The sequence below is a fragment of the Ursus maritimus genome, unplaced genomic scaffold, assembly GCF_017311325.1.
Source record: "Ursus maritimus isolate PB19 unplaced genomic scaffold, ASM1731132v1 scaffold_16, whole genome shotgun sequence".
Classification (NCBI taxonomy): domain Eukaryota; kingdom Metazoa; phylum Chordata; class Mammalia; order Carnivora; family Ursidae; genus Ursus; species Ursus maritimus.
The window spans coordinates 23,812,190-23,835,652 of NW_024424008.1; the positions used below are offsets into that span (position 1 = coordinate 23,812,190).

Consider the following 23,463-nt stretch of genomic DNA (forward strand, 5'->3'; position numbering starts at 1 on the left):
GGGATCTCATGATGGATTTTACCAGATTACTCCTTCCTCAAATGATCTCTTTAGTGTTTTGTTCTCAACATGACCTAACTTGTACCTGATCTGTCACACCTAAATTTGTTCTAGGTCAAGGCTTACCTTACAAGTATTAGTGGCACAGTGCCAAATCATTTTGCTTTAATTTTTAATTTTTAATTAGCTGATATTTTTAAAAGTTATAATAAAATAAAACATAATAAACATTATAAAGAACAGATGCAGAGTCCAAATTTTTTATTATTAAACTCAATAGATATAAAATCACTTCTCCAAATTGCTATAAAATTTTCCAGATGTTTAATCATAATTTCTGCACTCATTTTATTGTGGACTGGTAGCAGTTGGAGGGATGGCCTCAAAGTCTAGGGACCACACTTTATATAGCTATGTTGTTGCACAGTTACTTTGCACAAGGTTGTTCATAGATTCTTTGCCAACTGAAGGATAGTTAGTTCTCAAGAGACAGAACAGGGCCTCCTATTTTCTTTGTGTGTTCACACCTTCAACCATTAAATGCAGTGTTCTTCACAAAGAAAACAGACAATGATCAATGATTTATTCCCTTTTTTACATAAGCCTCCCTAATAATTTTAAGTAAATTATCATGCCCACATTGAAATAACTATTAAAACAGTGGAGATACGGATGGAAGGGAAAATGTCAAGCCACAAGGCAGTTTTACCAAATGAGACTTATTTTTTTAAAGATTTATTTATTTATTTGGGGGGGAGGGGCAGAAGGAGAAAAAGAATCTTTTTTTTTTTTTTAAAGATTTTATTTATTTATTCAACTGAGATAGAGACAGCCAGCGAGAGAGGGAACACAAGCAGGGGAGTGGGAGAGGAAGAAGCAGGATCACAGCGGAGGAGCCCGATGTGGGGCTCGATCCCATAACGCCAGGATCACGCCCTGAGCCGAAGGCAGACGCTCAACCGCTGTGCCACCCAGGCACCCCAGGAGAGAAAGAATCTTAAGCAGATTCCCCGCTGAGTGCAGAGCCCGATGACGTGGGGCTCAATCTCAAGACCCTTTGATAATGACTTGAGCCAAAATCAAGAGTTGGATGCTTAACTGACTGAGCCACACAGGCACCCCACCACATGAGACTTTTAAACAATGATATAGACCACAGGATTAATTCTTACCCTAAACCTTTGCTCATCACACTGATCATGAAGCCTAGCACAGGCCTTGCAAAGAGTAAGAACTCAATTAACTGAATAAAATAATCCAAGCAGCAAGGCTAAGTTAGTGATAAGTAATTTGTTAGTAATTTTAGGATTTTAAATCAGGAATTCCCCCTGAGAAACAAATTAGAAAGTTAAGGCAATGAGTGAGACAACACTAGGAAAACAGTAAAAGGCTCTACTCTGATTTGCTATACTAAAATTCTCAAATACACTACAGACATAAAAAAAAAATTCAGATGTACTTTGTACTTAGAACAATAAAACCTAAATTATAGGATGTATCATATTCTTACCGGTTCTTTACCATCCATGGCCTCAAGCCAGAGTTTGCGATTAGCTTCTGAGAATGCCTGCAATGTGATGATTCCATGCCTATTAAAAACAAATATTTTATTTATTCAGTTTATTAATGTTATGTCTTCACACATTTATTATTTTTGGTGTTCTTAAAGGTAAAGGTCAAACTTGAAGAACAAGCAGGAAAGAAAAAAATGAAAAGAGAGAAATGGAAAAAGAAAGGAGAAGAAAAAATAATTTTAAAAAATGAAAAGAAAAAGACTGATTAATAGTTACCTTTCAGAAAAATCACTGTGGGGGCACAATACACACATACACACACAAACAAATATTTTTTTAATGATTTTTTTAAAATTTATTTATTAGACAGAGATAGAGACAGCCAGTGAGAGAGGGAACACAAGCAGGGGGAGTGGGAGAGGAAGAAGCAGGCTCATAGCGGAGAAGCCTGACGTGGGGCTCGATCCCATAACGCCAGGATCACGCCCTGAGCCAAGGCAGACGCTTAACCACTGTGTCACCCAGGCGCCCCCAAACAAATATTTTTTAATTCTAATGTTCGTAGGTAGTAAAATCATTGGTTTAGCTATGACTGCCTGAAGGAGGTTAGTTCCAAACTATTCCTCTGAAAGGACCAAAAAAGATGACAAAGTTACATTCACCAAAGTTCAGAACCACCTAAATGTTCTACAACATGAGAATAATTAAGATTATGATCCCAATGTGGTATAATCTAGTCACCAAAAATAATTACAATGAGTACATAGTAATATGAAAAGTATCATACCATAATTAGTAAATTATTAAAAAGACACTAAACCAAAGTGTTTATCTATACCATGATCACAATATTAAAATTAATTTATTTAAAAACCATCTTTCCCATCTACCCATTCTGAAATAGTTACTCGAGGATGTACTTCAAGAGAGAAAGAGCGAGCAAAGGGAAGGAGGAAAGCAATGTAAGACAGAAAAAGACATGAAATTCAGAAACAGTTAAATTAACCTAGTTAACTGCAAATTGTCCATAAAATAAATTTAAACAGGAAATTAGAGGACTCTGGGAAGAGGTACACTGAAGAGGAAATTTCAGTTAAATATTGCATGACTGAAAACTGGTATGACCTAAAACTGTGATGAAGGCATATTATCTCTTGTGTAAAGAGGAAAACAGATCGTTGGAATGACAGGAAAAGGAAAAATGTATATGAAGACGAAGATCATTTTATCTTGGAGAATCTAAGCCAGTATCAACAAAAATAATAAGATAACAATATTTTTTGGCTGTTTATTATGTGTCTGGCACTATGTTATAAACGTGTTTCCTTTTTTTATCTAATTTAATCTTCACAGGAACTCTATGAGGTGGGTACTTATTATCCTTATTTTACAGAAGAGACAACCAAAGCACAACTTAACAATGTGCCCCAAGGTTACAGAACTAAAAAGTGCTGAAATAAAGAAAAATCACTAGCGTGTTGGCATCTGTCTACATAGAAAATCCAGAAGTTCCTACCACAATACTATTAAAATGAATAAAGAGCTCAACAACTATGCTGGATATAGATTGATATATTAAAAAGATTAATAGACTTTCAATTTGGGAAAAATATACTAATGAATTCTACTCAAAATTGTAATAAAATGGCTACTCTAGGGGAAGATGGCAGAGGAGTAGGGGACCCCTTTTTCAGCCAGTCCCCTGACTCGAGCTGGATAGGTACCAGACCAGTCTGAACATGCACGGAATCAGCCTGAGACGCAGGAAGATACATCTGGATCTCTACAAATGAACATCTCCTGCGCTGAGTATTGAGGTACGAAGTGGGGAGCCGTGAAACCACGCACAGATATCAGAAGATAAATGGAAGGGGGAGGGAGCCGCCGTGTTCGGGCGCCGGGAAGCGGCAGCCACCTGCACGGGGGAGCAGGAGGACTTGAGGACTGCACCCACGAGAAAATAGACTGTGACCATGAGCGGGGAGCGCGCACCACCAGACTTCTCACGGAACTCTGGTATGCTCACTGGATCCAGACTGAGACCGGGAGCTCTGGGAGCGCGCAGGGGCAGCTGGCAGTGTTAGAAACACAAAGGACAGAGAAGCGCCGGCCCTGGAAGTGAGGGCTGGGACACCGGGTGTGTGGCGCACATCCCGGGATGCTGCAGGGTTGAGCAGAACCAACAGCAACAGAGTTAAAGTGGCCTGATCATCAGTAGAGAACGGCCCGCGATGCCCTCTGTTCTGTGACAGAGGCTGAGATTCGGCCAAGGCTACTCTGACTCTCAGAAAACGCCAGGGAAAGCCGCCAGAGAACAAAAGCCTAGAAACACCGGCTGACAGGGTGCCCATCCCCATTCCCCTCTCAGGAGACATGGAGACCCTACCCAAACAGGGTTGCCTGAGTATCGACATGGCAGGCCACTCCCCCAGAAGGCAGGCTGAAAAATCAAGAAGCCCACATCCCTAAGATCCCTAAAAAACAAGGGCGCACGGCCTGGATCCTGGTCAATAATTTGGGTTCTGGACAACCCCGCAACCTTTCCTCATCAGAATGAAGAGAAGGAGAAATCTCCCCAGCAAAGAAAAGATAATGAGTCTGTGTCCTCTGCCACAGAACTAATGGATATGGATGTAACCAAATTATCAGAAATGGATTTCAGAGTAACAATGGTCAAGATGATGTGTAGACTTGAAAAAAGTATTAAAAATGTTAATGAGAATATAGAATCTCTAAGGGCGGAAATGAGAGCAAATCTGGCAGATATTAAAAATTCTATGAGCCAGATGCAGTCAAAACTAGAGGCTCTGACAGCCAGGGTAAATGAGGCAGAGGAACGTATCAGCGAATTGGAGGATGGGTTAGTAGAAGAAAAAGCGAAAATAGAAGTTGGACTTAAAAAAATCTACGCCCATGAATGTAGGTTACGGGAGATTACTGATTCAATGAAATGATCCAATGTCAGAATCATCAGCATCCCCGAGGGGGTGGAGAAAAACAGAGGTCTAGAAGAGATATTTGAACAAATTGTAGCTGAAAACTTCCCTAATCTAGCAAGGTAAACAAACATTCGTGTCCAAGAGGCAGAGAGGACCCGTCCCAAGCTCAACCACGACAACCCTACGCCACGTCACGTCATACTGCAATTCGCAAATATTAGATTCAAGGATACAGTATTGAAAGTGGCCAGGGCAAAGAAATTTCTCACGTACCAAGGCAAAGGTATCAAAATTACGTCAGATCTGTCTACACAGACCTGGAATGAGAGAAAGGGTTGGGGGGGATTTTTAGAACTCTTTCAGAGAAAAACATGCAGCCAAGGATCCTTTATCCAGCAAGGCTGCCATTCAGAATTGATGGAGAAATAAAGAACTTACAGAATCGCCAGTCATTAACCAATTTCATAACCACGAAAGCAGCCCTACAGAAGATATTAACGGGGGTTCTATAAAGGTAAAAAGGCTCCAAGAGTGATACAGAACAGAAAGTCACAGCGAATACAAACAAAGACTTTACTGGCAACATGGCATCATTAAAATCATATCTCTCAGTATTCAGTCTCAATGAGAATGGCTTAAATGCTTCCAAAAACGCCAGAGGGTTGCAGACTGTATAAAAAGAAATGACCCACCCATTTGCTGTCTTTAAGAGACTCATATTGAACCCAAAGATACATTCAGACTGAAAGTAAAGGGATGGAGTACCATCTTCCACGCAAATGGACCTCAAGGAAAGCTGGGGTAGCAATTCTCATATCAGACAGATTGGATTTTAAACTACAGACTAGAGGTAGAGACACAGAAGGGCACTATATTATTCTTAAAGGATGTATCCAACAAGTGGATACGACAATTATAAATATGTACGCCCCCAACAGGGGAGCAGCAAGAAATACAAGCCAACTCTTAACCAGAATAAAGAGACATATAGATAAAAATGCACTAATAGTAGGAGACCTCAACACTCCACTATCAGAAATAGACAGAACACCCTGGAAAAAATAAGCAAAGAATCAAAGGCTTTGAATGCCATACTCGACGAGTTGGACCTCATAGATATATATAGAACACTACACCCCAGAACCAAAGAATACTCATTCGATTCTAATGCCCGTGGAACATTCTCAAGAATAGACCATGTTCTGGGACACAAAACAGGTCTCAACCGATACCAAAAGATTGAAATTATCCCCTGCATATTCTCAGACCACAACGCTCTGAAATTGGAACTCAACCACAAGGAAAAATTTGGAAGAAACTCAAACACTTGGAGACTAAGAACCATCCTGCTCAGGAAGGACTCGATAAACCAGGAAATCAAAAATCAACTTAAACACTTTATGGAGACCAACGAGAATGAAAACACAACGGTCCAAAACCTATGGGATACTGCAAAGGCAGTCCTAAGGGGGAAATACATAGCCATCCAAGCCTCACTCAAAAGAATAGAAAAATCTAAAATGCAGTTTTTATATTCTCACCTCAAGAAGCTGGAACAGCAACAGAGGGACAGGCCTAATCCACACACGAGGAAGCAGTTGACCAAAATTAGAGCAGAAATCAATCAATCAGAAACCAGAAGTACATTAGAGCAGATCAACAGAACTAGAAGCTGGTTCTTTGAGAGAATCAATGAAATTGACAATCACTGGCAAGACTTATCCAAAAGAATAGAGAAAGGACCAAATTCATAAAATTATGAATGAAAAAGGAGAGGTCACGACCAACACCAATGAAATTGGAATGATTATTAGAAACTTTTATCAACAGCTATTATCAACAGCTATATGCCAATAAACTAAGCAATCTGGAAGAGATGGAATCCTTCCCGGAAACCTATAAACTACCAAGACTGAAACAGGAAGAAATTGATTTTTTAAGTAGGCCAATTAATTATGAAGAGATTGAATCTGTGATAAACAACCTTCCAAATGACAAAACTCCAGGCCCGGATGGTTTCCTGGGGATTTCTACCAAACATTCAAAGAAGAAATAATACCTATTTTCCTAAAGCTATTTCAAAAAATAGAAACAGAAGGAAAACTACCAAAGTCATTCTATGAGGCCAATATTACCTTGGTCCCCAAACCAGGCAAAGACCCCATCATAAAGGAGAATTACAGACAGATTTCCCTAATGAATATGGATGCCAAAATCCTCAACAAGATCCTGGCAAATAGAATCCAACAGCACGTTAAAAGGATTATCCATCATGACTAAGTGGGATTCATACCTGGGATGCAAGGGTGGTTCAACATTCGCAAATCAATCAGTGTCATAGATTTTATCCAGAAAGAAAAGTTCAGAAATTATATGATTCTCTCAATAGTTGCAGAAATAGCATTTGACAAAATACAGCATCCTTTCCTGATTAAAACCCTTCAGATTGTAGGGATAGAGGGTACATTTCTCAATCTCATAAAAGCCATCTATGAAAAGCCTACTGCAAATATTATTCTCAATGGGGATAAGCTGGAAGCCTTTCCCTTAAGATCAGGAACACGACAAGGATGCCCACTCTCGCCACTATTATTCAACATAGTACTAGAAGTCCTTGCAACAGCAATCAGAAGACAAAAAGGGATCAAAGTTATCCAAATCGGCAAAGAAGTCAAAATGTCTCTCTTTGCAGATGACATGATACTCTACATGGAAAACCCAAAAGAATCCACCCCCAATCTACTAGAACTTAAAGAGCAATTCAGTAATGTGGCGGGATACAGAATCAATGCTCAGAAATCAGTTACATTTCATCACACAAATAATGAGACTGAAGAAAGAGAAATTAGGGAATCCATCCCATTTACAATAGCACCAAAAACCATACATTACCTTGGAATTAACTTAACCAGATACGTAAAGGATCTATATTCTAGAAACTATAAATCACTCTTGAAAGACATTGAGGAAGACACAAAGAGATGGAAAAATATTCCATGCTCATGGATCAGAAGAATTAACATAGTTAAAATGTCCATGCTACCCAGAGCAATCTACACTTTCAATGGTATCCCGATCAAAATACCGAGGACATTGTTCAAAGAACTGGAACAAATAGTCCTTAAATTTGTATGGAAACAGAAAAGGCCCTGAATCTCCAAGGAACTGTTGAAAAGGAAAAACAAAGCTGGGGGCATCACAATGCTGGATTTCGAGCTGTACTACAAAGCTGTGATCACAAAGACAGCATGGTACTGGCACAAAAACAGACACATAGACCAATGGAACAGTATAGAGAACCCAGAAATGGACCCTCGGCTCTTTGGGCAACTAATATTTGATAAAGCAGGAAAAAACATCCGGTGAAAAAAAGACAGTCTCTTCAATAAATGGTGCTGGGAAAATTGGACAGCTACATGCAAAAGAATGAAACTTGATCACTCTCTCACACCATACACAAAAATAAACTCCAAATGGATGAAAGACCTCGATGTGAGACAGGAATCCATCAAAATCCTAGAGGAGAACATAGGCAGCAACCTCTACGACATCAGCCAAAGCAACCTTTTTCATGACACATCCCCAAAGGCAAGAGAAACAAAAGATAAAATGAACTTATGGGACTTCATCAAGATAAAAATCTTCTCCACAGCCAAGGAAACAGTCAAAAAAACTAAGAGGCAGCCCACGGAATGGGAGAATATATTTGCAAATGACACTACAGGTAAAAGAGTGGTATCCAAGATCTACAAAGTACTTCTCAAACTCAATACACGAGAAACAAATAAAAAAGTCAAAAAATGGGCAGGAGATATGAACAGACACTTTTCCAATGAAGACATACAAATGGCTAACAGACACATGAAAAAATGCTCAAAATCATTAGCCATCAGGGAAATTCAAATCAAAACCACACTAAGATACCACCTTATGCCAGTTAGAATGGCAAAAATTGACACGGCAAGAAACAACAATTGTTGGAGAGGATGTGGAGAAAGGGGATCCCTCCTACATTGTTGGTGGGAATGCAAGTTGGTACAGCCACTCTGGAAAACAGTGTGGAGGTTCCTTAAAAAGTTAAAAATGGAGCTACCCTATGATCCAGCCATTGCAATACTGGGTATTTACCCCAAAGATACAGACGTAGTGAAGAGAAGGGCCATACGCACCCCAATGTTCATAGCAGCATTGTCCACAATAGTCAAAGCGTGGAAGGAACCGAGATGCCCTTCAATAGATGACTGGATTAAGAAGTTGTTTTCCATATATACAATGGAATATTACTCAGCTATCAGAAAGAACAAATTCTCAACATTTGCTGCAACATGGACGGCACTGGAGGAGATAATGCTAAGTGAAATAAGTCAAGCAGAGAAAGACAATTATCATATGATTTCTCTCATGTATGGAACATAAGAACTAGGAAGATCGGTAGGGGAAGAAAGGGATAATTAAGGTGGGGGTAATCAGAAGGGGGAATGAAGCATGAGAGACCATGGACTATGAGAAACAAACTGAGGGCTTCAGAGGGGAGGGGGATGGGGGAATGGGATAGACCGGTGATGGGTAGTAAGGAGGGCACGTATTACATGGTGCACTGGGTGTTATATGCAACTAATGAATCATCGAACTTTACATCGGAAAACTGGGGATGTGCTGTATAGTGACTAACATAATATAATAAAAAAACATTTTAAAAAATCGTAATAAAATGAAAATACTCAAGAATAAATAAAAAAATAAAAAATCTTCAAAGAGAGTTTAAGTCTCTATGAATTAATTAATAACTTTAATGCTACTCCAGTCAAAAATCCCGAAGGATTTGTTTTGGAAAGAAAGGGAAACTTAATAAGTGGATCCATAAAATCTAAGAACACAGGGCCAAAATATTTAACACAATTTTTAGAAAGCATAAAAAACAGGGGTGTTGCCTTACATATAGTTACAAACTACATATATGTAAACTATAGTATATGAGTATATAGAGTATGCATTTTATATAGTGCACACACATAAAGCTAGAATATTCAGAAAACTATGGTAGTAATGCAGAAGAAGAAAAATAGATCATGGAATAGAAGAGAGATGAAGAAGTATACCCATTCTTATTTAGTTTCTGTTCTTATATTGATACAAGAAAAAAAAAAAGGAGAGCTAAAACACCCCACTAGGTTATAAGCTTGCATATACAACATTTACGTCTCTCCAGGTATCCTGTGGCTAAGAATCTCTATGCTCCACATAGAGCAGGCACTGAATTTCACTGGCTGAAGGAAATAAGCTGGCATTTCCAGCTGTGTCTTATTACTTCTTGGAAGGCCACCAGGAGTCAAAAGTCTACAAAAAGGCTTATCCAAGAGTGATGAGCAATATTGTCTGGATCATTCATAATGATGGGAACTCCAGTCCGCCACACATCCCCTAATGTAGTTATTTATGTTGTTGATTCCCCAAATTCTTCTTTGAGTGATGTTGCTTTTTGCTAGCATCCTTTGATCTATTTTTTGAAAGCATCATGCAATATATATTTGTTGAATAAATGCATAAAAAATGAAATAAACATGCATATTGCTTTTAAAGATCGAAAAACAAGTATTTGTATGCTGTTTCATATTTATATCTAAACATAGAAACAAATAATTTAACTTATTAAAAAATATAAAGTGAAAAGAAAACCTCAAACCTTTCAACTACTTCTATGTCAAAGCAGAATCGTTTGTCAATTGAGTCTGTCTTTCGTCGGATACAAGATTTCAATTTAAACATTTCTGGCGAACCAGTAACAAGGCCATTCTGAAACAAGAGGGAGAACACATTAGTGACATGATGACAAGGGCAACTGGAAAATATAAATATGCCAACTAAGTTGCTGCACTAAAATGTTAACTTTAAGTACAGATTATGTATAAAGGTCATAATTACATTTTATCCTCTGAATATAGACTTTTTGCTTAATGGTGACTGCTCAATTATAATGCAGTTAATAAATTAATCACATATACATTTTAATTAAAGAATTCTGTGGTATGCCTGTCTAGTAGTCTTAAACATATTTACTTATGTTAAATTGCACTAAAATGTACATTCTTTAGGACTTCAGATTTAGAAAAAGTGTGAAATCATAGTTACCATAATGTCACAATTAGATATACAGAGCTTGTCAGGATACGACACTGCTGTTTTGGCATCAAAATGCCCTAGGTCGCTAAGAGATTAGTATTGTTCATTTGTGTGTGTGTGTGTGCGTGTATGTGAGCAAGTATGTGTACGAATGTGCGTGTGTGTTTGTGCATTAGAGCCTTATAGTATTAAATGATAATTGGCTCAAAGTCTCAGGAGAGCTACCAAAATAATGCATTTCCAGTATTTACTTGTTATAAATGTATTGTTATCATACACACTGCATGATTGCTTTGCTCGTAACCAATTGCTGCTCTGCTACTAAACTATAACTCTGGATAGGATCCAACAAAAAGCTGAAGTCATAAGAATTCTCTTCTATACCTGAGACACCAGTTACCGTAAGGGGAGTATTTACCTAATGTCTGGTTAATCTACTATCTTTGGTTACAAAGAGCATAGATTTATTAACAGAACTTTGGTTTGGGTCTAATTGCTAACAGCTCACTGACTGTCACATAAGCTGACTTTCAGGCAACATCTTTTCTTATGAAATCTGTAAAGAACACAGTAGGCATTAACTTCTCATGATGGTAGGAACTGAAGGTTTCTTTTGCTTTGGCATGTTCTCCTTGTATTATGTCTCTCCAATTAAATTATTAGACTCTATTGAATGCCCAAGCACAATAAGTTTCAGCTGATGTATTTGAGTATATATCTAAGTTAGATCAGCATTTACCTCTGCTATGATCTATACCACAAATTAGCTGGGTGAGTCACTTACTTTCTACCACCTTGATTTTCTAATCTGTTAAAATAAGGCTGGACTACGTAATCTTTAGGATTCTTAGATGATGGTCACGATTACCTAATGCTTAAGTTCAGTCACTTGCCATATCATATCATAATTCACAAAAAGATTATACACCACATACAGTAAAGGTTTTGTACTCTGCAGCACTTTCTAATATAAAATACACTTTGTTCTATACTGTTCACTAGCCATGCAAGACATTCAGTGACCAATTTACTTTTGGAGTAAATGGGCATCAACTGATTTCTTCTGAATGCTGTCCAGGATTGTAGTAAACAGTACACAGTGTAGAAGAGGAAGTGGCATGCAGGGGCAAAAAGCAGCCTCCCACAGAGGTGAACTGGAGGAAAGATGCAGGGTCCTTGAGCCTGGTCCAGCCACTGGGAGTCTCTACTAAGGTGCTAGCCAACCAACAGCATCAACAACTTTGTGCCAAGGATATGAAAGGACACCTCTGTGGTGTACTAAATGTTCTCTACATTTAACTCAACTGTTTATAAACATTCTGTGGTAAGGTAAAGGAAAATCCTGGCTGCTCTTTTTAAGTCATCAAGATCGCTGAAGTCAGAGAAAACTTTTTTGACTCTTCAATTTTTAAAAATTGTTTAAATGTTTATTAGAAAAGCAAGCAAATATAATTTTATTTTGCTTTTTTACTTCCATTACGTAGCTAACAAGCTCAGTTAAAAAAAAAAAAAAAAAAGAAGAAAACTCACCATTTTCCCACTGGATTTCATTTCTGAAACACTCATTGTAAATGTTTTACTTCCCTTATCATATGTACAATAATGTTTAATCCACGTAAAACCAAGTGGTCCTGATGTAAGGAAACAAACATTACAGATTGTTAATAAATGATTTGTGACTATGCCTGTACAGTTTTTGATCCTATGATACACAACTGAATGTCTCCGCAGGCCATGCTAGTTTAGAATATTTACTGTGAGAGGCCCCTCCAGCGGAGCTGGTCTCAGGCTGGGCACCGTCCCAGGCCCCCCTGGCCCGGCCACCTGGGAATGTGCTGGGGAATCGGCCCTCTCCCTCTCTCCCCTCGCCCACAAAGTTTGTGGCAAAGCTGGCGCCCAGGCAGAGTGTGCCTCCGGGGGAGATCGAGGAGCGCCAGATGCCGGGAGGCAGGAGCCATTGACCCGGGACGTCATGGTCCGGGGCAGGAGCCCGAAGCAGCCAACAAGCCCACTGCCTCTGGTGCATGGGGCCCGGCTAAAGAGCCAGCATGGGCAACTGCATGGGGAGACAGCACCGGTAGAGGCCAGCCGCCCCGGGACACACCCGCAAGCGAGCAGTGTTGTGTTCCAAGAAACTGTCCAGTGACCAGGGACATTGGAAACTACCGTGAACTGTTCCAGGCCTGAAGCAGACTGCCTTGTGGTTTCAGGCCCCCAGATAAATAAATAAATAAAATCTTTAAAGAAGAAGCCCACATCCCTAAGATCCCTATAAAACAAGGGGCACGGCCTGGGACCCAGTCAATAATTTGGGCTCTGGACAACCCCGCAACTTCTCCTCATCAGAATGACAAGAAGGAGAAGCCCCCCCCAGCAAAGAAAAGACAGTGAGTCTGTGGCCTCTGCCACAGAAATAATGGATATGGATGTAACCAAATTATCAGAAATGGAATTCAGAGTAACGATGGTCAAAATGATGAGCAGAATTGAAAAAAGTATTAACGAAAAGGTTCCCATTGCTTCAGATGTCCTGATGGTACCCTTCATTAACTTGGGAAAAAGAGACATGAAGAAAACAAGTCTAAGAACTATGTATACAGAAGTTGGTTGTGATTTCTACTATGTGATTGACCAGAAGTAGAAGTAGACCAGAACTTTTTGAGGCAATTTTACTGTTAAAAGGCCATTAACTGTAGGAATCCTCTAAGCCCAGATCTTCAAACTTCCAAGCAGAAAGGCTATGAAGTTGCCTACCCAGGGAATGCATGCACATCCACCCACTTTGTCTGTGGCCTTGGAGGATGGACAGAGAGGAACGTCTTAGAGAGAGTGAAGTCAGGAACCATGGAGAACAATGGACAAGGGGGAAACCTGATGCTTGTCACATGGTAAATCCTCAATAAAATATAGTTTTCATTGAAAAAAAAAAAGAAACACATTTCAAACTCTACTCAAATACAAAATATATAATACATTGCCCTTTAGGTAATTGTTTAGAAAGAACATTTGGTACTTACCTGTTGCTTATTATTTCTGCTATTAGAGATACAATGGAAGATTTTATACTAATCACTTTCTTTGATTTGCAATAAAGAAATGAAAGAATAAAAACTGGAAATAATTTTTATGTCTTTAACATTAAGAGTATTATTTTAAATCATGTTTTTTTCTTTTTCATAATTTCTGAAATTAATTGTTAGGAAGCATTTTATTTAGTTTAAAATAATAGGCTTTTTCATACACTTTCAATATGTACAACTTTTAAATGAGTGCTTTCTAGTTTTTATCATTAGTGTATTCTAGAAGTTGCATTGTATTAGCAATTTAAAAGTCAGGGTTATTATTAATCCTGTTTTAAAAATAAATTTAGACATCATGAGAGAAAGTAACTGAGTTTAAAACCTTGAAATTGCTTTTTAAAGATATACATATAACCTTAGAAACAAATATACAAAATAATTTTTATATGTCATATAATCTGACCATGTAGAGTACATAAAAAGAAAATACCTTAAAATAACCAAGGAGTAAAAAGAGGGGCAAAGAAGGTGGCAGATGGTTAAAGAGGATTTAGAATGTGATGGAAAACACATAAAATGGGTTTATTAACAATGCTTTAATACTAGGATTCAGTAATTCTATAGTGAGACAAAGGTTTTCCTACATATCCCATGCGTTATGACAATGTCTTTATACATCACACTCTTAGTACAATCTCCTAAAACCAGCACAAAGTATTCATGTCTTTAGTCTTGTCACTGGAACTAAAATAAAAAACTTGCTACTGCCATTGAGAAAACATTTAAAAAAAATCCAAACTAAATATCCAACTGTTCAAATCTCTTCCTGGGATAAAGCAAGGTACATACCTGTAAGTAAATAAACATCAAACAAATAAAAATTAATTTTGAAGTTTACTATAACACCAGTAATAGTGGCTTTGACAGGAAGCTTCAGCTAGCGAAAATCTTAAAATTTGTAACTGTCAGATCAACATTATGTTTTCCCAGAATTAACTCTTAATATCACATAATACTTTTGTGATTAAAAAAACCTATAATAATTTTTAATAATTATTAAAACTACTTTCTTCTTTCTTGCTAATAATGGCAGGCAGGGTGTAAATCTGAAAAACAAAGGAGTCTAATCAGTTAATGACCCTGCACAGAAAGCAGCGGGATGTTGGTATAATGATACACAAAGGGAGTATCTTGATTTCAGAGTCTACAGCTGGTCCCAAGTGCGCTCTGTCAGCCTACCTTGTTTCCACTTTCCCTCCTGACTGTTCCAGCCCTGAGCAGGTTCTACCCTTTCATCTGATTTATATATCTCATTCTATTACCTGACATGAGGCACACTATGTATCCTTCCTTCAAAAGGGATCTCATGATGGATTTTACCAGATTACTCCTTCCTCAAATGATCTCTTTAGTGTTTTGTTCTTATGACCTAACCTTGTACCTGATCTGTCACACCTTTAAATTTGTTCTAGGTCAAGGCTTACCTTACAAGTATTGGCACAGTGCCAAATCATTTTGCTTTAATTTTTAATTTTTGAGTGGCGATATTTTTAAAAGTTATAATAAAATAAAAACATAATAAACATTATAAAGAACAGATGCAGAGTCCAAATTTTTTTATTATTAAACTCAATAGATATATAAAATCACTTCTCCAAATTGCTATAAAATTTCCAATGTTTAATGTAAAATTTCTGCACTCATTTATTGTGGACTGGTAGCAGTTGGAGGGATGGCCTCAGATCTAGGGACCACACTTTGTATATAGCTATGTTGTTGCACAGTTACTTTGCACAAGGTTGTTCATAGATTCTTTGCCAACTGAAGGATAGTTAGTTCTCAAAGACAGAACAAGGGCCTCCTATTTTCTTTGTGTGTTCACACCTTCAACCAGTAAATGCAGTGTTCTTCACAAAGAAAACAGACAATGATCAATGATTTATTCCCTTTTTACATAAGCCTCCCCTAATAATTTTAAGTAAATTATCATGCCCCCGTGAAATAACTATTAAAACAGTGGAGATACGGATGGAAGGAAAATGTCAAGCCACAAGGCAGTTTACCAAATGAGACTTATTTTTTTAAGATTTATTTGTATTTATTTGGGGAGGGGCAGAAGGAGAAAAAGAATCTTTTTTTTTTTAAAGATTTGTTATTTATTCAACTGAGATAGAGACAGCCAGCGAGAGGGGAACACAAGCAGAAGTGGGAGAAGGAACGAGATCACAGCGGAAGAGCCAAGTTAAGAGTGCGAGAAGGAGATGAACGCTCAACTTACGCTGTGCCCAGAGCACCCCAGGAGAAAAGAATCTTAAGCAGATTCCCGTAGTGCAGAGCCCCCGATGGCGTGGGGCTCAATCTCAAGACCCTTTGATAATGACTTGAGCCAAATCAAGAGTTGGATGCTTAACTGACTGAGCCACACAGGCACCCACCACATGAGACTTTTAAACAATGATAGACCACAGGATTAATTCTTACCTAAACCTTTGCTCATCACACTGATCATGAAGCCTAGCACACAGGCGCTTACAAAAGTAAGAACTTTCAATTAACTGAATAAAATAATCAAGCAGCAAGGCTAAGTTAGTGATAAGTAATTTGTTAGTAATTTTAAGGATTTTAAATCAGAATTCCCCCTGAGAAACAAATTAGAAAGTTAAGGCAATGGTGAGACAACACTAGGAAAACAGTAAAGGCTCTACTCTGATTTGCTATACTAAAATTCTCAAATACACTACAGACATAAAAAAAATTCAGATGTACTTTGTACTTAGAACAATAAAACCTAAATTATAGGATGTATCATATTCTTACCGGTTCTTTACCATCCATGGCCTCAAGAAGCCAGAGTTTGCGATTAGCTTCTGAGAATGCCTGCAATGTGATGATTCCATGCCTATTAAAAACAAATATTTTATTTATTCAGTTTATTAATGTTATGTCTTCTTACATTTATTATTTTGGTGTTCTTAAAGGTAAAAGGTCAAGAAGCTTGAAGAACAAACAGGAAAGAAAAAAATGAAAGAGAGAAATGGAAAAGAAAGGAGAAAGAAAAAAATAATTTTAAAAATGAAAAGAAAAAGACTGATTAGTTACCTTTCAGAAAAATCACTGTGGGGGCACAATACACACATACACACAAACAAATATTTTTTTAATGATTTTTAAAATTTATTTGATAGACAGAGATAGAGACAGCCAGTGAGAGGAACACAAGCAGAAGTGGGAGAGGAAGAAGCAGGCTCATAGCCAGGAGAAGCCTGACGTGGGGCTCGATCCCCATAACGCCAGGATCACGCCCTGAGCCAAGGCAGACGGCAACCACTGTGTGCAGGCGCCCCCAAACAAATATTTTTAATTCTAATGTTAGTGAGTAGTAAAATCATTGGTTTAGCCTATGACTGCCGAAGGAGATTTAGTTCCAAACTATTCCTCTGAAAAGGACCAAAAGATGACAAAGTTACATTCACCAAAGTTCAGAACCACCTAAATGTTCTACAACATGAGAATAATTAAGATTATGATCCCAATGTGGTATAATCTAGTCACAAAAATAATTACAATGAGTACATAGTAATATGAAAAGTATCATACCATAATTATTAAATTATTAAAAGACACTAAACCAAAGTGTTTATCTATACCATGATCTAATATTAAAATTAATTTATTTAGAAACCATCTTTCCCATCTACCCATTCTGAAATAGTTACTTTCGAGGATGTACTTCCAAGAGAGAAAGAGCGAGAGCAGGGAAGGAGGAAAGCAATGTAAGACAGAAAAGACATGAAATTCAGAAACAGTTAAATTAACCTAGTTAACTGCAAAATTGTCTCAAAATAAATTTAAACAGGAGATTAGAGGACTCTGGGAAGAGGTACACTGAAGAGGAAATTTCAGTTAAATATTGCATGACTGAAAACTGGTATGACCCTAAAACTGTGATGAAGGCATATTATCTCTTGTGTAAAGAGGAAAACAGATCGTTGGAATGACAGGAAGAAGGAAAATGTATATGAAGGCGAAGATCATTTTATCTTGGAGAATCTAAGCCAGTATCAGCAAAATAATAAGATAACAATATTTTTGGCTGTTTATTATGTGTCTGTACTATGTTTATAAGCGATGTTTCCTTTTTTTATCTAATTAATCTTCACAGGAACTCTATGAGGTGGGTACTTATTATCCTTATTTTACAGAAAGACAACAAAAACACAAGCAACAATGTGTGCCCCAAGGTTACAGAACTAAAAGTGCTGAAATAAGAAAAATCACTAAGCGTGTTGGCATCTGTCTACATAGAAAATCAGAAGTTCCTACCACAATACTATTAAAATGAATAAAGAGCTCAACAACTATGCTGGATATATAGATTGATATATTAAAAAGATTAATAGACTTTCAATTTGGGAAAAATATGCTAATGAATTCTACTCAAAATTGTAATAAAATGGCTACTCTAGGGAGGGAAGATGGCAGAGGTAGGGACCCCTTTTTCAGCCAGTCCCCTGACTCGGCTGGATAGGTACAGACCAGTCTGAACCGTGCACGGAATCAGCCTGAGACGCGGGAAGATACATCTGGATCTCTGAAATGAACATCTCCTGCGCTGAGTATTGAGGTACGAAGTGGGGAGCCGTGAAACCACGCACAGATATCAGAAGATAAATGGAAGGGAGGAGCCGCCGTGTTCGGGCGCGGGAGCGGCAACCACCTGCGGGGAGCAGGAGGACGAGGACTGCACCCACACGAGAAAATAGACTGTGACCATGAGCGGGAGCGGCGCACCACCCAGGCCTCACGAACTCTGGTATGCTCACTGGATCAGACTGAGGCCGGGAGCTCTGGGAGCGCGCAGGGGCAGCTGGCAGTGTTAGAAACACAAGGACAGAAAGCGCCGGCCCTGGAGTGAGGGCTGGGACACCGGGTGTGTGGCGCACATCCCGGGATGCTGCGAGGTTGAGCAGAACCAACAGCAACAGAGTTAAAGTGGCCTGATCATCAGTAGAAACCGGCCCGCGTGCCCTCTGTTCTGTGACAGAGGCTGGTCGGCCAAAGGCTATCCCTGACTCTCAAACGCCAGAAGCCGCCAGAGAACAAAAAGCCTAGAAACACCGTGACAGGTGCCCATCCCATTCCCCTCTCAGGAGACATGGAGACCCTACCCAAACAGGGTTGCCTGAGTATCGACATGGCAGGCCACTCCCCAGAAGGCAGGCTGAAAAATCAAGCCCACATCCTAAGATCTAAAAACAAGGCGCCGCGGCCTGGATCCTGGTCAATAATTTGGGTTCTGGACAACCCCGCAGCAGCCTTTCCTCATCAGAATGAAGAAGGAGAAATCTCCCCAGCAAGTTAAAGAATGAGTCTGTCCTCTGCCACAGAACTAATGGACTATGGATGTAACCAGAATTATCAGAAGTAGTTCAGAGTAACAATGGTCAAGATGATGTGTAGACTTGAAAAAGTATTAAATATTGTAAGAAATAGAATCTCTAAGGGCGGAAATGAGAGCAAATCTGGCAGATATTAAAAATTCTATGAGCCAGATGCAGTCAAAACAAGGATTCAACCGTCAAATGAGGCGAGGAGCGTATCGAATTGGAGGATGGGTTAGTAAGAAGAAAAAGAAAATAGAGTTGGACTTAAAAAAATCTCGCCCATGAATGTAGGTTCTGGGGAGATTACTGATTCAATATAGGAAATGATCGTAATATAAGGGATAATCATAAGCATCCCGGATGGAGAAAAACAGAGGTCTAGAAGAGATATTTGAACAAGAATTGTAGCTGAAAACTTCCTAATCTGGCAAGGTAAACAAGCATTCGTGTCCAGAGGCAGGAAGGACCCGTCCCAAGCTCAACCACGACAACCTCGCCCGTCACGTCATACTGCAATTCGCAAATATTAGATTCAAGGATACAGTATTGAAAGTGGCCAGGGCAAAAAAGAAATTTCTCACGTACCAAGGCAAAGGTATCAAAATTACGTCACTTGAATCTGTCTACAGACCTGGAATGAGAGAAAGGGTTGGGAGGATTTTGGGAAACTCTTTCAGAAAACATGCAGCCAAGGATCCTTTATCCAGCAAGGCTGCCGATACATTCAGAATTGATGGAGAAATAAAAGAACTTACAGAATCGCCAGTCATTAACCAATTTCATAACCACGAAAGCAGCCCTACAGAAGATATTAAGGGGGTTCTATAAAGGTAAAAGGCTCCAAGAGTGATACAGAACAGAAAGTCACAGCGAATACAAACAAAGACTTTACTGGCAACATGGCATCATTAAATCATATCTCTCAGTATTCAGTCTCAATGAGAATGGCTTAAATGCCTTCCAAAAACGCCAGAGGTTGCAGACTGTATAAAAGAAATGACCCACCCATTTGCTGTCTTTAAGAGACTCATAGTGAACCCAAAGATACATTCAGACTGAAAGTAAAGGGATGGAGTACCATCTTCACATAAAATGGACCTCAAGGAAAGCTGGGGTAGCAATTCTCATATCAGACAGATTGGATTTTAAACTACAGACTAGAGGTAGAACACAGAAAGGGCACTATATTATTCTTAAAGGATGTATCCAACAAGTGGATACGACTAATTATAAATATACGCCCCCAACAGGGGAGCAACAAGAAATACAAGCCAATAGCAGCAGAATAAAGAGACATATAGATAAAAATGCACTAATAGTAGGAGACACTCAACACTCCACTATCAGAAATAGACAAAGACACCCTGGAAAAAATAAGCAAAAGAATCAAAGGCTTTGAATGCCATACTCGACGAGTTGGACCTCATAGATATATATAGAACACTACACCCCAGAACCAAAGAATACTCATTCGATTCTAATGCCCGTGGAACATTCTCAAGAATAGACCATGTTCTGGGACACAAAACAGGTCTCAACCGATACCAAAGATTGAAATTATCCCCTGCATATTCTCAGACCTAGCTTGTCTGAAATTGGAACTCAGCCACAAGGAAAAATTTGGAAGAAACTCAAACACTTGGAGACTAAGAACCATCCTGCTCAGGAAGGACTCGATAAACCAGGAAATCAAAAATCAACTTAAACACTTTATGGAGACCAACGAGAATGAAAACACAACGGTCCAAAACCTATGGGATACTGCAAAGGCAGTCCTAAGGGGGAAATACATAGCCATCCAAGCCTCACTCAAAAGAACAGAAAAATCTAAAATGCAGTTTTTATATTCTCACCTCGAGAAGCTGGAACAGCAACAGAGGGACAGGCCTAATCCCCTCACGAGGAGGCAGCTGACCAAGATTAGAGCAGAAATCAATGAATTAGAAACCAGAAGTACATTAGAGCAGATCAACAGAACTAGAAGCTGGTTCTTTGAGAGAATCAATGAAATTGACAATCACTGGCAAGACTTATCCAAAAGAATAGAGAAAGGACCAAATTCATAAAATTATGAATGAAAAAGGAGAGGTCACGACCAACACCAATGAAATTGGAATGATTATTAGAAACTTTTATCAACAGCTATATGCCAATAAATTAAGCAATCTGGAAGAGATGGAGGCCTTCCCGGAAACCTATAAACTACCAAGACTGAAACAGGAAGAAATTGATTTTTTAAGTAGGCCAATTAATTATGAAGAGATTGAATCTGTGATAAACAACCTTCCAAATGACAAAACTCCAGGCCCGGATGGTTTCCTGGGGATTTCTACCAAACATTCAAGAAGAAATAATACCTATTTTCTAAAAGCTATTTCAAAAATAGAAACAGAAGGAAAACTACCAAAAGTCATTCTATGAAGGCCAATATTACCTTGGTCCCAAACCAGGCAAAGACCCCATCATAAAGGAAATTACAGACAGATTTCCCTGAATATGGATGCCAAAATCCTCAACAAGATCCTGGCAAATAGAATCCAACAGCAACGTTAAAAGGATTATCCATCATGACTAAGTGGGATTCATACCTGGGATGCAAGGGTGGTTCAACGATGCAAGCAAATCAATCAGTGTCATAGATTTTATCCAGAAAGAAAAGATTCAGGAACATTATGATCTCTCTCAATTAGTTAGAAATAGCATTTGACAAAATACAGCATCCTTTCCTGATTAAACCTTCAGTAGTGTAGAACGGTGGTACATTTCTCAATCTCATAAAAGCCATCTATGAAAAGCCTACTGCAAATATTATTCTCAATGGGGATAAGCTAAAAGCCTTTCCCACTATAGATCAGGAACACGACAAGGATGCCCCTCTCGCCACCATTATTCTAACATAGTACTAGAAGTCCTTGCAACAGCAATCAGACAACAAAAAGGGATCAAAGTATTCCAAATGGCAAAGAAGAGTCAACTCTCTCTTTGCAGATTGACATATGCTCTACATGGAAAACCAAAAGAATCCACCTCCCAACTATAGAAAATAGAGCAATTCAGTAATGTGGCGGGATACAAATCAATGCTCAGAAATCAGTTCATTTCTATACACAAATAATAGACTGAAGAAAAATTAGGGAAGTCCATCCATTTACAATAGCACCAAAAACCATATTACCTTGGAATTACAACCAGATAGTAAAAGGATCTATATTCTAGAAACTATAAATCACTCGAAGGAACTTGTTGAGGAAGACAAAAAGATGGAAAAATATTCCATGCTCATGGATAGAAAAATTAACATATTAAAATGTCCATGCTACCCAGAGCAATCTACACTTTCAATGTATCCGATCAAAATACCGAGGACATTTTCAAAGAACTGGAACAAATATCCTTAAATTTGTGTGAAACAGAAAAGGCCCGAATCTCCAAGGAACTGTTGAAAAGGAAAAACAAAGCTGGGGGCATCACAATGCTGGATTTAGACTGTACTACAAAGCTGTGATCACAAAGACAGCATGGTACTGGCACAAAAACAGACACATGAACCAATGGAACAGATAGAGAACCCAGAAATGGACCCTCGGCTCTTTGGGCAACTAATTTTGATAAAGCAGGAAAAACATCGCGTGAACAAAGAAGTCTCTTCAATAAATGGTGCTGGGAAAATTGGACAGCTACATGCAAAAGAATGAAACTTGACACTTCTCACACCATACACAAAAATAAACTCCAAATGGATGAAAGACCTGTATGTGGCAGGAATCCATCAAAATCCTAGAGGAGAACATAGGCAGCAACCTCTGACATCGCCAAAGCAACCTTTTTCATGACACATCCCCAAAGGCAAGAGAAACAAAAGATAAAATGAACTTATGGGACTTCATCAAGATAAAAATCTTCTCACAGCCAAGGAAACAGTCAAAAAAACTAAGAGGCAGCCCGGAATGGGAGAAATATTTGCAAATGACACTACAGTAAAGAGTGGTATCCAAGATCTACAAAGACTTCTCAAACTCAATACGAGAAACAAATAAACAAATCAAAATGGGCAGAGATATGAACAGACACTTTTCCAATGAAGACATACAAATGGCTAACAGACACATGAAAAATGTAGCCATCAGGGAAATTCAAATCAAAACCACACTAAGATACCACCTTATCCAGTTGGAATGGCAAAAAATGACAGACAAGACAACAATTGTTGGAGAGGATGTGGAGAAAGGGGACCCTCCTACATTGTTGGTGGGAATGCAAGTTGGTAAGCCACTCTGGAAAACGTGTGGAGGTCCTTAAAAAGTTAAAAATGGAGCTACCCTATGATCCAGCCATTGCATACTGGGTGTTACCCCAAAGATACAGACGTATTGATAGAGAGACCATGCACCCCAATGTTCATAGCAGCATTGTCCACAATAGTCAAACGTGGAAGGACCAGATGCCTTCAAAGATGACTGGATTAAGAAGTTGTTTTCCATATATA

At 38.7% G+C, this 23,463-nt stretch overlaps 1 protein-coding gene across 1 annotated transcript in view; it reads right to left on the reverse strand.

Moving 5' to 3' along the window:
- The window catches only part of ARHGAP42 (Rho GTPase activating protein 42), a 320,488-nt gene that overhangs the window by 59,676 nt on the left and 237,349 nt on the right, over positions 1 to 23,463 (reverse strand). The window contains exons 9-11 of the mRNA XM_008688390.2: positions 12,104 to 12,204; positions 10,137 to 10,246; positions 1,511 to 1,589 (exon numbers count right to left, since the gene is read on the reverse strand). Of these exons, the coding sequence (XP_008686612.1) occupies positions 1,511 to 1,589; positions 10,137 to 10,246; positions 12,104 to 12,204 (290 nt within the window). The remainder of the gene's footprint in view (positions 1 to 1,510; positions 1,590 to 10,136; positions 10,247 to 12,103; positions 12,205 to 23,463) is intronic.